The sequence below is a fragment of the Epinephelus fuscoguttatus genome, linkage group LG5 (genome assembly GCF_011397635.1).
Source record: "Epinephelus fuscoguttatus linkage group LG5, E.fuscoguttatus.final_Chr_v1".
Taxonomy (NCBI): Eukaryota; Metazoa; Chordata; class Actinopteri; order Perciformes; family Serranidae; genus Epinephelus; species Epinephelus fuscoguttatus.
In genome coordinates this window covers 24412510-24426218 of record NC_064756.1, presented here as the reverse complement: position 1 = coordinate 24426218, position 13709 = coordinate 24412510, and the positions used below count along the sequence as shown (strand labels likewise).

The 13709-nt window shown below is 40.9% G+C and overlaps 1 protein-coding gene across 1 annotated transcript in view; it reads right to left on the bottom strand.

Moving 5' to 3' along the window:
* The window catches only part of LOC125888556 (apolipoprotein(a)-like), a 101908-nt gene that overhangs the window by 80877 nt on the left and 7322 nt on the right, over positions 1–13709 (bottom strand). The window contains 2 exon segments of the mRNA XM_049575959.1: positions 1290–1452; positions 1968–2018. Coding sequence (XP_049431916.1) covers positions 1290–1452; positions 1968–2018 — 214 coding nt within the window.

Sequence of the window (13709 nt, the reverse complement as noted above, 5' to 3'; positions counted from 1 at the left end):
GCCATAGGTCCCTCTTTTATCAAGAACAAAATTTGTCAGTTACAGTAGCTCTTACTTGTCAGGATAGTTGTCTGGTGTGCGGCTGTGTTGGTGTGGCGTCTGAGCCGACCAGCTCTGGCATGTTTTGCCAGATCCACTTACAGCAATTGTGCCTCTGTATGCTTCACCTTTACCGGTGAAACAGGTCTGATCTTGGATGAGGGTGGGAGGCTTGGATGCTGAGCACAGAAGATGAGATGGATTGGTTATGGAACTCAAAGAAAATACAAGTAAAGTGGTGGCATTTTGAATAATCTCAAATTACAAAATGAAACTGACTAAACAGCTGCTGTAACAGCCACTCATATACAATATATATATATATAAATGTAACAGGTTAATTTATACAGCAGGAATATGTGTAAATTAAATCTACATTTGTAATCAGTATTATAATTCCACAACATTTGTTTCAGTTGTCATTACTTGACATGCTTAGGCCTTCGCACTCAATATTTGGAGCGTTTGATAACCAGTTTCTGTACCCCTATGTTCAACTTTGGGGGTACCCCACCTATAAAGGGGTGTCTCCCTCCTTACCTCTCCCCTGTTGCTGTTGTGCTAAGCAACATTGCTCTTAGAGTAATTTCCGTGTTTTAGCTCTGTTAGTTGTTTATAAGTTCATTTTATGCTAACACTATCTTGTGTCGCTTAATTTGTGTATGAGCTGGAGTTTGCATGTTGTGTATGACAGACGATTTTTGTTTTTACCACCTGTAGTTAGGAATAAACAGAGATTGCCTCCAAAGATATCCACAGTCTGGGCCTCTTTATATCTACACAACGCAGACATCACTAGAGTCCACTAGTTACATAAATGTAAATTAATACAAACCGTACACACAAAGACACACATATACAGTATATATGTATGAATGCCAAATGTCAAATGTAAATGTATGTGTGTGTGTGTGTGTGTGTGTGTGTGTGTGTGTGTGTGTGTCATCACCACTGTCATTAATGTTATTGTAAACTGGTGAGAAATCTACACCACTGATTACTGTTATACCTGGTCCGACTCCATCCTCACAGCTCGGCACATCACAGTACTCCCAGCGGCTGTCAGGGTCAGTAGTGTAACACCAGGGACTTGCCTCATCGTCAGGGTTACGACAGTAGTTGTTAACCAGGCCTCTGACAAACAACAGACAGTAATGATGATAAACACAGGCAAACCAAACAATGACGGCAACATGCCATAGGTCCCTCTTTTGTCAAGAACAACATTTCTCAGTTACAGTAGCTCTTACTTTCCGGGATAGTTGTGTGGTGTGCGGCTGTGTTGATGTGGCATCTGAGCTGACCAGCTCTGGCATGTTTTGCCAGATTCAGTTACAGCAGTGGTGCCTCGGTATGCTTCACCTCTACCAGTGAAACAGGTCAAATGTGGGATGAGGGTGGGAGGCTTGGATGCTGAGCACAGAAGATGAGATGGATTGGTCATAGAACTCAAAGAAAATACAAGTAAAGTAGTGGTGCTATCTGACAAAATAGCTGCTGTAACAGCCATTCATATACAATACATATATAAATGTAACAGGGTCATTTATACAGCAGGAATATGTGTAACAAAGTTGAATGTACATTTGTAATAAGTATTATAATTCCACAACATTTGTTTCAGTTGTTGTTATTACTTGACATGCTTAGGCCTCCGTACTCAATATTTGGAGCGTTTGATAACCAGTTTTTGGACCCCTACATTCACCTTTGGGGGTACCCCACCTATAAAGGGGTGTCTCCCTCCTTACCTCTCCCCTTTTGCTGTTGTGCTCCATGGGAGAGGTAAGTCACATTGCTCTTACAGTAATTTCCGTGTTTTAGCACTGTTAGTGGTTTTTTAAGTCCATTTCATGCTAACATTATCTTGTGTCGCTTAATTTGTGTAAGGGCTGGAGCTGGAGCAGTGGTGCCTCATTAGGCTTCACCTTCACCGATGAAACAGGTCAGATGTGGGATGAGGGTGGGAGCCTTGGATGCTGAGCACAGAAGATGAGATGGATTGTTTATGGAACTCAAAGAAAATACAAGTAAAGTGGTGGCATTTTGAATAATGTCAAATTACAAAATGAAACTGACAAAATAGCTGCTGTAACAGCCATTCATATACAATGTACATATAAATGTAACAGGGTCATTTATACAGCAGTAATATGTGTAACAAAGTTGAATGTACATGTGTAATAAGTATTATAATTCTACAACATTTGTTTCAGTTGTTATTACTTGACATGCTTAGGCCTCAGCACTCAACACATACGTATACACTGATCAGCCTAAACATTAAACCACTGGTGGGTGAAGTGAATAACATTGATCATCTTGTTCTAGTGCAATGTTCTGCTGGGAAACATTGGGTCCTGTCATTCATGTAGATGCCACTTGACACTTGATGCCACACACCAGAACACCACTGCCGACAAAATAAACACTCTCAGGGCAATGGCACTGGTCAATGGCAGTGCCGCCCCCAGCAGGACAGTGCGTCATGCCACACCACAAAAACTGGTCAGGTATGACCCAAGTAATGGGACAAAGAGCTCAAGGTGTTTGAACTCCAGTTTTTTGTGGTGTGGCATGACGCACTGTCCTGCTGGGGGCGCCACTGTCATAACGGGGGTTCCCTGGTCTACACTAGTGTTTATGTTGGTGGAGCATGTCAGATGGTATCTACACAAATGTCAGAACCAAAGATTTCCCAACAGAACATTGCACTATAACAAGATGATCAGTGCTGTTCACTTCACCTGTCAGTGGTTTTAATGTTTTAGCTGATTGGTGTACATTTTAACAAATGTCAAATTTATATGTGTGTGTGTGTGTGTGTGTGTGTGTATACACCTAGTTGAGCACAACATAGTTGAACTGTATACTCAACATGTTTATCAATAAGAGTTACATCATTAAATAATTATTGAATGTATTAGTGAGTAGGTGTGTTGTGTTAAATATTTGTAAGCTGCAGATACAGCACCTCTGTGCTATAACTGAAATGATGTACTACGTTTAATGATTTATTTTTGTCAAATCATGATATGGTGTATTCTTTTCTTCCTCGGGTTGCGATGCAAAGTCAGTCTGTCATTTTGATGGTCCTGCAACAGGAAGTGGTTAAACATCATGAGGGACTTAACTCACTCCTTTACTCAAAATGTGCATGTACATATTTTCTATAGTTCTTATTGCTTGTAAATGCCTTTAGAGGTTACATTTCCTCATAATTCTGCACCTGTGCAGCCAAGACACATTTTAACATTTTAACTCTCAAGTGAAAAAATAAAAAACTCTGATCCGCATTATGTCAAACCACAAATGGGTGTATAAACACATCTACATAAACCTAACATGGACTCTCTTTGATATTCATACAATGACCCAATGACACTGAATGAAATGTCTATTTGATCTGATTTGTTTATATCTTAAGTCAGAGAATGGATTTTTAAAAGGTTTAACCTAGTCTTGTTAGAATACTAGACTGTCAGAAATTTAACTTGATTTCTGAGAGGTGATTCAAGCAGTCAGGTTTTATCAGAAGTTCAGTTCTAAAATTGGCTTTTAGCTAAAAGATTCTTAATCTCTCTGCTTCTCATCGTTTTGGGGCTGCTGTGTAAACTAAGTGTGAACACATCAAAGTCAACAAAATCTGTTATAAATGCATTTTGACTCATCCCATAATACATCCTGACTTGATTAAATGATGAAAATAGTATTGAAAAGGCATATTTAATCAACATGGACAAGGTTGTCCTGATGAGGTGCTCTCACAGTGAAGCGAAGTAATGTCTGTCTTACTTTTATTTATAATTTAGGGCACTTAAATTATTGTAAACTACTCATGATTATCATTCAAAGGAACCATTTTTTCTTACCAGTGCAGGTTAGGGCTACCAGGAGCAAAGCTAGTTTGCACAGGTCCATGGTGAGGCAGCTCATAATCGACAAAGTCACCGAGGTACCTCCTGGGATGTGACTGCCCTCCTTTAGCATCTCAGGAAAATAAATAGAACGGCTCAATCTATCTTTAGTCAATCATTGGTCAGACAAGGACAGCAAACAAACATCAGGCTTCTTTCAATCACGTGACCTCCAGTAAAATGCTGAATACCTTTTCTGTTGTTGTTTTTCATTATATCTCATTTATATATGAGGCACATTGTGTTGCTGTTTATTGTGTATGAAATGCACTAAATGAATAAAGATTACTTTTTTCCTTATCAATATGCCAATTCTTTCTCTTTAACTTCAGTGGAATTTGCATCCATCCTGAGCATGTTTGTACAGTGTGTCCTGTGTGACATTAAAACTTTAATAATATTATAAGTAAATGGTTTAATGTTCTTTAATGGTAATACATGTGTGTATTTGTTAAAATAATATATTGTAATACAGACTTGATTGTCATTTGACTGATGAATACAATGTGATCTAGATTAAATCTTATCAATGTGTAAAATGAAGTTAATCTTCAACTAAAAGGGACCAGTGCACACTACTGCAAACATATATTACAAAACAACGTACTTTAGACTCCTCGGTGGGTGTTAGGTTTTAGTAACAACCTTTCAACTCTGGAAAATTGTGCAATTGTTTTTCTAAAAACAATTTAAGGGCCAATTTAAGTCAAATTCTTGATTAAGTTAAGATGAGATGAGATGAGAATCTTCTGTGTATATGTGTCTTTAAGGAGGCTCATGAGTTGATTTTTTTTACACAATGAGCACTTCTTATTTTAATACTTAAAGTATTTTTGTGAATAATTATTTTTAACACGGAAATCCAGATACCCCGCCCCTAGCAAATTCGAATTTGCACTGCATGGGGATCTGGCCCCGACGAGCAGAGCCCGCTGAATCGCCAATTGGACCAATCAGATCAGTCTATCTGACAGAAGCGGGCTCTGGGCAGGTGTAACACAGTGACGACAGTGCTGCGCCGTAGGAGTCAAAAAGTAAACAGCCAAGATGGCAGCCGCCTAAGGACCGCGCCCATATAATGTAGCTTTGGAAGAAACGCTAAGCCAGCTACACTTATCTTTTTCCTTGAGAGAAGAACAGAAGACTGCCCTAGAAGCCTTCGTTTCCAGGAAGGATGTTTTTGCCGTTTTGCCAACGGGATATGGCAAAAGCATAATATATCAGTTAGCCCCACTGGTCGGCAAACCAATGGGGCTAACTGCAATGAATACATCACCTTGTTTTTTGCTCTGATTGGCCATCGTGCTATCCAACTGCATGCAGCGGCATTTAATATGCCTCAGTTAGTGCCGTCCCTTGGGTAGGAAGGGTGTATCGGTGAGGGCCAGACTCAAAATCTTTCTAGATTTGAGTCTGGATTTCCAGGCTAAGTTATTTTACTTCTTTTGTTTGTTTTTCGAATGTAGAACATTGTTCCAGGCTGGTATGTGGATGCGGTAGCTGCTTCATCCTAGTAGTAATTGGTAAATTGGCAAAAATAAATAAATGAATACTACTACTACTACCACTATGACTACTATTACTACTACTACTACTAATTTTCTTTAAAGCATGACTCCATCCCCCATTTCATTTGTATTAAGTTTTATTTTTCAGCTCTTACAGAGACACCTTTACATGCCAAAACCAGAAACATGTTTGGCTTATTGTGTATACACCAGAGGAAACAAAACATCTGTTAACATCAGACAAGTATCAGAAATCAGAAAGTATCGTCAAAGAGCACAATAAACAGTTACTTTCTGCGGCTGAAGCTACAGTATTTTTTGTAAGGTGGGTAGTTTTAATTGTCTTCAATGGTTTTGTTGATCCAGTTGGCAAATGTGGAGACTCGAGCGTAGATGCCGGGTCTCATAGGAGCAGCGCATCCATCACCCCATGAAGTCACACCCTGCAGGATGTAACTGTTCTGGCTATTACACACCAGAGGACCACCGCTGTCACCCTGCAAGGAGAACAAATAGTTTTCAGTCCAAAACTAGACTGGAAAAGAACACCAGTGAAGCATGAAGGAAGAAAAGTTTTAGATCACAGAACTACAAGTGACAGAGATATGGAAAATGTATATTCACTAACAGATGTAGGTAAAATATGTACAAACAAGTCAAGATTTATATCTAAAATCATATACACTGGGTCTTATATTACACCTTTGGCAATCATTGCAGTTGATTACAATAACATGTAGTTAATGAAGTGCTGAGCTCTGTGAGTCCATTAGAACAACAAGCCACTTGCTCGGACAGTTTAGTCCAGTGAAGTAACATAATGGGCAGTTGTACTGAACAATGTGGCTGAATGATTTTACTTTATAATAATTAGATTTTTCATAAAAGTAATGTTTTATTTTCCAGGTCTGTAATGTCCTAATACTAAATAAAGTGCTACTGTATCACAAAAGAGACCATGGTCAACAGCAGTACACAGCACTATGTAGTTTTCTAAGATGTTCCCCAGTTTTTGTAGTTTTCATACCTTGCAGGCATCCATTCCTCCTCACTGACTCCAGCACACAATTCATCTTCCTTGATTTCCCCGTTCATGTACCGTGGACTATTACAGATTTTGTTCTCGATCACTGGGACACCAGTTTCCTTCAGGACGCCTGCACCTGCCGTACCTGCAACACACCTCAACATAGTTATCCAGTTTCTAAATGAACAGCAACAGATGATAAAATCTGTTAACTTTGGCTTGAATAAGGAATCATTTCTACTTATTGGGCTTTAACAATTGATAATTCTTGTCTTTTTTTGTCACCTTTGAAACTTTACCTTTAAATATTTGTTGAGCAACCTAAAGAGTCTCCAGAGCTTTTACCTTGATTTTGGAGAAAAATACTGTTTTTTCTTTATTTTTACTTTTTTAACTTTATATAATCTACAGTTCGTAACTTTCATGAAAATTACTGTCTTATTTCAAACTGTCAGTATGTCTGACGTCTCTAACACAGCTGTCAATCAGTGATCATGGATTGTGGTCAAATTGTCAAACTAGGCAACGCTGGTCAAATATGAATTAAGATTCTGTAGCTGCATTGCATATTTGTCACGTCAAATGTTTTCAGAAGCACAATTCAGTATACTATTGAGCTGTAAAATGAGAATGTTTGTGACCAGGCGCTTTGTTGGACACAGTGTACTGATTCCTGAAGTACCAAGCCAGACCAACTATCTCATTTTACTACTAAACAGGACACTAAAATATGTTTCTGAAAACATCTGAGAAGACGTTAGGGTTGGCCAGCATGTCCACACTTTTAAAAACAGTGTGAAGACCTAAATTGGTCCTCACAAAGATAGTACAAGACCACACAGACACACATAACTTACTGTACCGGGTTTGACCCCATCCGGTGACATAACACTCAGTTCTAGCAGGAACAACGTAGTCCTGCTCTGGCAGACAAACTGGCAGGACTTTGTCGTTTATTAATGCAGGGCTGAAAACACACAGAACACCAGTGGTGGAAGAAGTACTCAGATCTTCTACTTAAAAATACCAATACCACAGTGTAGATATACTCAGTTACGAGTAAAAGTCATGCATTCAAACTGTTACTTAAATAAAAGTAGTGCAGTAAAAAGTACAATAAGGGCCACTGAGATGTAGTGGAGTAGAAGTTCAGAGTATCTGCAAATGGAAATACTCCAGTAAAGTGCAAATACAGTACCTGAGTAAAATTACTTGGTGACTTTCCACCACTGAGTAGCAATAGTGAGTTAAGGAAGGATAGTTGCATCAGAACCACTATGATTATTAATATTTGAACCAGTGGTGACAGTAGGATGATCAGTCCAGTTTTTACCTCTGCAGTTTGAGCAGAGCAATGTCGGCGTTGTTGGGTGCGCGCATCAGTTTCTCCACGTTCCTTTCCTGTCGCGATGGCTCTTCACCTGACTTTGTGTGGATACCCAGGAGTACCTTGTAGTATGCAGGGTCCTCAGACCTACAGTACACAACATGTTTATAAACCTACACACAAGCTGTACAGAGGTTATCAGGATTGTAGATGTTTATTTATAATCATCTCACTGACTTGGCCAGGCAGTGTTCAGCAGTAAGGACCCACTGAGGGTGAATCAGACTTCCTCCACAGAAATGGTATCCCCAACTGGTAGAAAGAGACAACAGTTAAACAGATGAGAAATATAATATGACTCATTTAAATAATAATAATAATAATAATAAATGAATGAATGAATAAAGTAAGATATCAGCCAGCATCCACTGTTAAAGGTCCAGCCTGTAGGATTTAGGGGCATCTATTTACAGAAATGAAATATAATATTTATAACTATCTTTTCATTAGTTTATGATCTAAAGTCAGAGTCATCATGTTTTTGTTATGTTACAATGAGCCGTTTACGGAGAAGGCCCTATTCCACGTTGTTCTACAGTGGCCCACAATGGACAAACAAACACTGGCTCTGGATAGAGCCATTTGCATTTTCATGTTCATAGCTTCAGCTATAGTGATGATTCACTGATGATGTGTCCCAGCACATCCTTGGCCAGCAAGCCAGCACAGATTGTGGCACCAGTTTGATGAAGATGTAGCCAGAATCATCGAATCAACAGCAAAAGGGGATGCCGATAAATGGCTGCAGACAATGACCACCATCATTGTCACCTTCGTGGCAGAGAAGATCGGTGTGGATGAGGGCAAGACCACCAGACCCGACTACACCATGAAACCAGGGGCAGAGAAGATCCATCATCTCCGCCAAGGGCTCCGGACTCTGGTGAAATAGTACAAGACAGCAACTGAGGAGGAGAAACCACCAATGGCTGAGCTTCACAACATGATCAGGAAGCAAGAAGGGCAGCGGTCACTGAGCCTGCTCAAAGGATTGTCTGGAAGACCCTGTGTACATTTTGGCATAGAGGAGCTGTTGCTGACCAGTGGAAAAAGGCAGAGGGCATCTGGATACCAAAGGAGGAGAATTCCATGAAGCTTGAGCAGTTCAGATATATCCCTCTGCTCAGTGTTGAGGGGAAGATCTTCTTCAGCATCCTATCCAGAAGGCTAAATTTCTCCTCAAGAATGCATACGTTGACACCTCAGTCCAGAAAGGTGGCATCCCTGGCATACCTGGGTGCATCAAACACACTGGAGTTGTTAACCAACTAATTAGGAGTCACGGGAGGGAAAAGGAGACCTTGTTGGCTCGAGCCAACACATATAGCTCAATACCTCACAAGCTAGTTGAGACTTGGAATGGCACCACATACCCAGAAAGATCAAGGACCACATCCTGAAGTACTATGAAAACTTCAGGCTCAGAGTCACTTCTGGGTGTGTTACATCAGAATCAGAATCAGAAATACTTTATTGATCCCCGAGGGGAAATTATTTATGTTACGGGTGCTCTTTGCAAGAGAGGAAAGATATGTGAAAAAATAAGAAATTTAAACAATAGTATTTACAAATATATAGTTAAATAAACAGGAATTACTAACAAACATAAACGTAAATATATATATACATATATATATATATATATTGTAAGTTGTACTTCTGATTGGCACCGACTTGAAAAGGGGATAGTAACTGGGTCCACCATCTCAGTTAGCCTCCTTTCCCTAACCATGAACATGGTAGTCAAGGCTGAAGAGGAGTGTAGAGGCCCTCTAAGTCCGGAATTAGGCAATTAGGCACCCTCCCATCAGAGCCTGTATGGATGACCTCACAGTCACCACAACATCTGTGCCTGGAGGAGATGGATTTTTCAAGGACTGGAAAAGCTCATCTCCTAGGCCATAATGAGCTTCAAACCAGTTAAATCCAGGGCCATAGTGCTGAAGAAGGGTAGAGTGACAGACAAGTTCTGTTTCTTTCTGGATGGCATGGCAATCCCATCTGTTACCGAGAAACCAGTCAAGAGCCTAGGCAAGGTCTTTAACTGTAGTCTCAAGGACATCACCGCAGTCCAATCAACTTTCAAGGAGCCTGAGACATGATTCACAGCTGTCGACAAGTCTGGATTACCTGGCAGGTTCAAAGCATGGATTTACCAGCATGGCATCTTACCTCACATACTCTGGCCTCTTTTGGTTTGGGAACTGCCCATTGGTCCGACAGCCCATTGGTTCGACATCCCATTGTTCCGAACATATTAAACCCATTGTTCCATAGTCCATTCCGAAATCATCATGATGCCCTGTGGTTAAGGTCTGGTTAGGTTTAGGCACAAAAGCCACTTGGTTAGGGTCAGGAAAAGATCATGGTGTGGGTTAAAATGAAAAAGAAAATGACAAACACATAAGCCGTGAGCCTGCTCCGCCTCAAGCCTTTCCCAGCTGACCCAGAGCCAGTCGCAGTGCACCATACACCCGCTGCGAGCTGTTCAGCACCACGGACAGTCGGACTAATGGGATGTCGAACTAATGGGCTGTCGAAGCAATGACATGGACCCTTTGGTTTACGAGGCTCCCTGTGCGTTTCAGGATCGATTTTAAGGTTTTTTTTATTAGTTTTTAGATGTCTTCATGGTCTTGAGCCTTTTTATTTATCTGATCCGCTTTAACCATATCAACCCTTGATCTCTTTATTTATCTATTTTAAATTCCTTTAATCAGGCTTTTAATCGATTTATCTATTTGTTTTTGCTCTTACCCTTCCTCTTTTTACGTTCTTATCTCATTTAATCTTTATCTTTTATTATTTTAGTTAGCCTATAGGTTTTAGTTTTTATGCATTTTATGCCTCTGTTTTAGATCCTGCTTACCTAGCTATTAACTTAATTTTATGAGCTAAATAGCTTTTTGTTTATTTGGTTAATTTTATACCTTTTATCCTATCCTACTGTTTTAGTCCCTCAGTTTTTAGTTCCAGTGTTTCCTCATGGGAAACACACTGAGAGTTGTTCCTGGTCTACCGATGGGGGTGCCGTCCCGTGGACAGCTCTGACCTGGGTGGCTGAAGGGCACTGCACCTCGGTGTGGAGCCTCCTGTCTGCCCAGGTCAGGGTGGTCTCTACGGCGGCGCTCCCTCCCTTGGACCGTGGGCCCTCTCAGTGTGGACGGTCCCCAGAGGTGGCTTTTTCCTTGCCTCGGGTCTCGGTGCTCAGCCATGTCTCTTTAGTAGCTAGTGTGTGTGGGTGTGAGCTTGTGTCTGTGTGCGTGCGTGCGTGCGTGCGTGCGTGTATGTGTGAGTGTGTGTATTTATGTATCTCCATGTGGGGTGGGAGGGTTGGGTTTTCTCTTTTCTTTTTTGTTTTCTGTTTTGTTTCTTTGTTGTTTTTAACCTGTGAGGCACTTTGTGTTACTGTTGTATGAAAAGTGCCATATAAATAAAGTTGATTTGATTTGATTTGATTTGATTTGATCTCTGGAGCAGGAGCGATTCTCCGACTTGTTCCCAATGCTCTGGGAAGTGCTTGCTTGAGCACATCCTCAGCAGTTGCCCAATAGCCCTTGGGGAGGGCCACTATAGTTGGTGGCAGAGACCAGGTGCTGAAGACAATTACTGAGTCCATCTACAACACTGTAGCCAAGAACAACAATAAGCAACAAAACGCCAAGAACGCCATCACCTTCGTCAGGGCTGGGGAGCAGCCACCAATACAATCCAAGTTCGTAACCCGCCTTTTCACCACAGAGCTAGACTGGGAGCTGCAGGTCGACCGACTACATCACAAGAAGCTCCCTGAGGCCAGATGTTGTGCTCTCATCAATTTTTTCAAAGCAGGTGCTTCTCATTGAACTGACAGTTCCCCCGCTTTTTTTGTTTTTACAATCATATATCCATTTTTCTAAAACATAATTAACCAGCGATGTATGAAAATCCCAGAAGGTCATTTAAAAACATACAGTATAGGACTACTACTGTTCAGAAGGTATTTCCAATTTCCCAAAATACTCTTCAGAATATCATTCATTCATTCATCTTCTAACCGCTTCATCCTCTTGAGGGTCGCGGGGGGGCTGGAGCCTATCCCAGCTGACATCGTGCAAGAGGCAGGGTACACCCTGGACAGGTCGCCAGACTATCGCAGGGCTGACACATAGAGACAAACAACCATTCACGCTCACATTCACACCTACGGACAATTTAGAGTTACCAATTAACCTAGTCCCCAATCTGCATGTCTTTGGACTGTGGGAGGAAGCCGGAGTGCCCGGAGAGAACCCACGCTGACACGCGGAGAACATGCAAACTCCGCACAGAAGGGCTCCCACGCCGGGATCGAACCGCAACCCTCTTGCTGTGAGGCGAGAGTGCTAACCACCACACCACCGTGCCGACCTCTTCAGAATATCTGGATATAAAAATATTTCATCTCCTTCAATAATAGTAAGAAAAATGTAACCTGTTTCCCATGTTGTGACTGTCTGGGCTTTTCAGTTACTGCCAGTTAATTATCTTCTAGAGAAATTGATGAAACTTCTGTGACCCCATTGTATACATTGGAGCAGGTGCCTTCGACATTTTTTAAGCTAAGGACCCCTTAGCTGAAAGAAAGATGGAGCAGGGACCCCCTACTACATATATAGTATAAATTGCATTGCATATTAAATGATGTAGGCGGATGTCAGGCAGAAGGCCATATCAGCGTCAGGCTGCAGTCTTAAGGTGTATTTGCTTTTCAGGTAGGTGAGGGAGGAAACTCCACTTTCACAAAGATAAGTTGTTGCAAAAGGTAAAATATGTTCGATTCATGTTCATGTATATTTTCAGACATTTTAATTTTGAAAAGAAAAAATCACATTTTCAACAATGATCAAAAGAATAATTTGGCCCCCAGCAGTAACTCTGTGAACCCCTGGGGTCCTGGACCTTATGTTGAAGACTTAGGCATTAGAGGTACAAAGTGGGGCATCATCTTTTAAGAAACCCAATATCACTTATACTTTTATGAAATTTTGCAAATTTTGTTCTACTCACGTGGTCTGGAGGCTGATTTGCCAGGGCCATGAGTGAGGTTTAGACACGCAGCCTCCCACGATCCGACCAAAACAACGCTTTGGTGTGATGACTGGCGTCCCACATTTCGAATCAACTATAAGGAAAGCTCAGAGTCATGAATTCTTGCAGGAGAAGTGAAACACAAACTTTGAATTTGTTTAAATTGGTGTCATCTAACAAGACTTAAAGTTTACAGCCATGGCAAGCAGCCTGTGAGGATAATGCTCGGACACATGATAAAACAAAATAGTTAGATGGACAAAAATTGATTCTATTATAAGACTCTTAACATTAGATAGGAGCGAGTTGTAAAGTTTGACCTGAGGCCACGTTAAACAAAACCCAACTGATTTGGTCATTTGTGTTTTCATATACCGCTCTTCCCATAATTCCAGGTTTGCAGTACATGTGTGGATTGGACATTAGATACAAAATCAGAAAAAGGCTCTCCGGGATCATTTTTTTTCCCTTTGCAACTATCATGTTTTTCCCAAATCATGTACAGATTTTTAGGCATTCTATCATCTCAAACAACTTGAAAAATAACGCATGAAGCTGCTGTAGATGGAAAAGAAATCTCCCTGGGGAAGCATGTCCCTTTAAGAAAAAGGGGGAGATTTCACTCAGGACAGCACACAGGTGGTTAAAAAGCTCAATGATCGATTGTAATCCTCTACATACAAACAGGTTTCACATACCACAGTTTGGGATGTGACAGTAGTCCCATCTTGTGTTATTGTCAGTAGTATAGCACCACGGTCCGCTCGCATCATTGCCTGGGT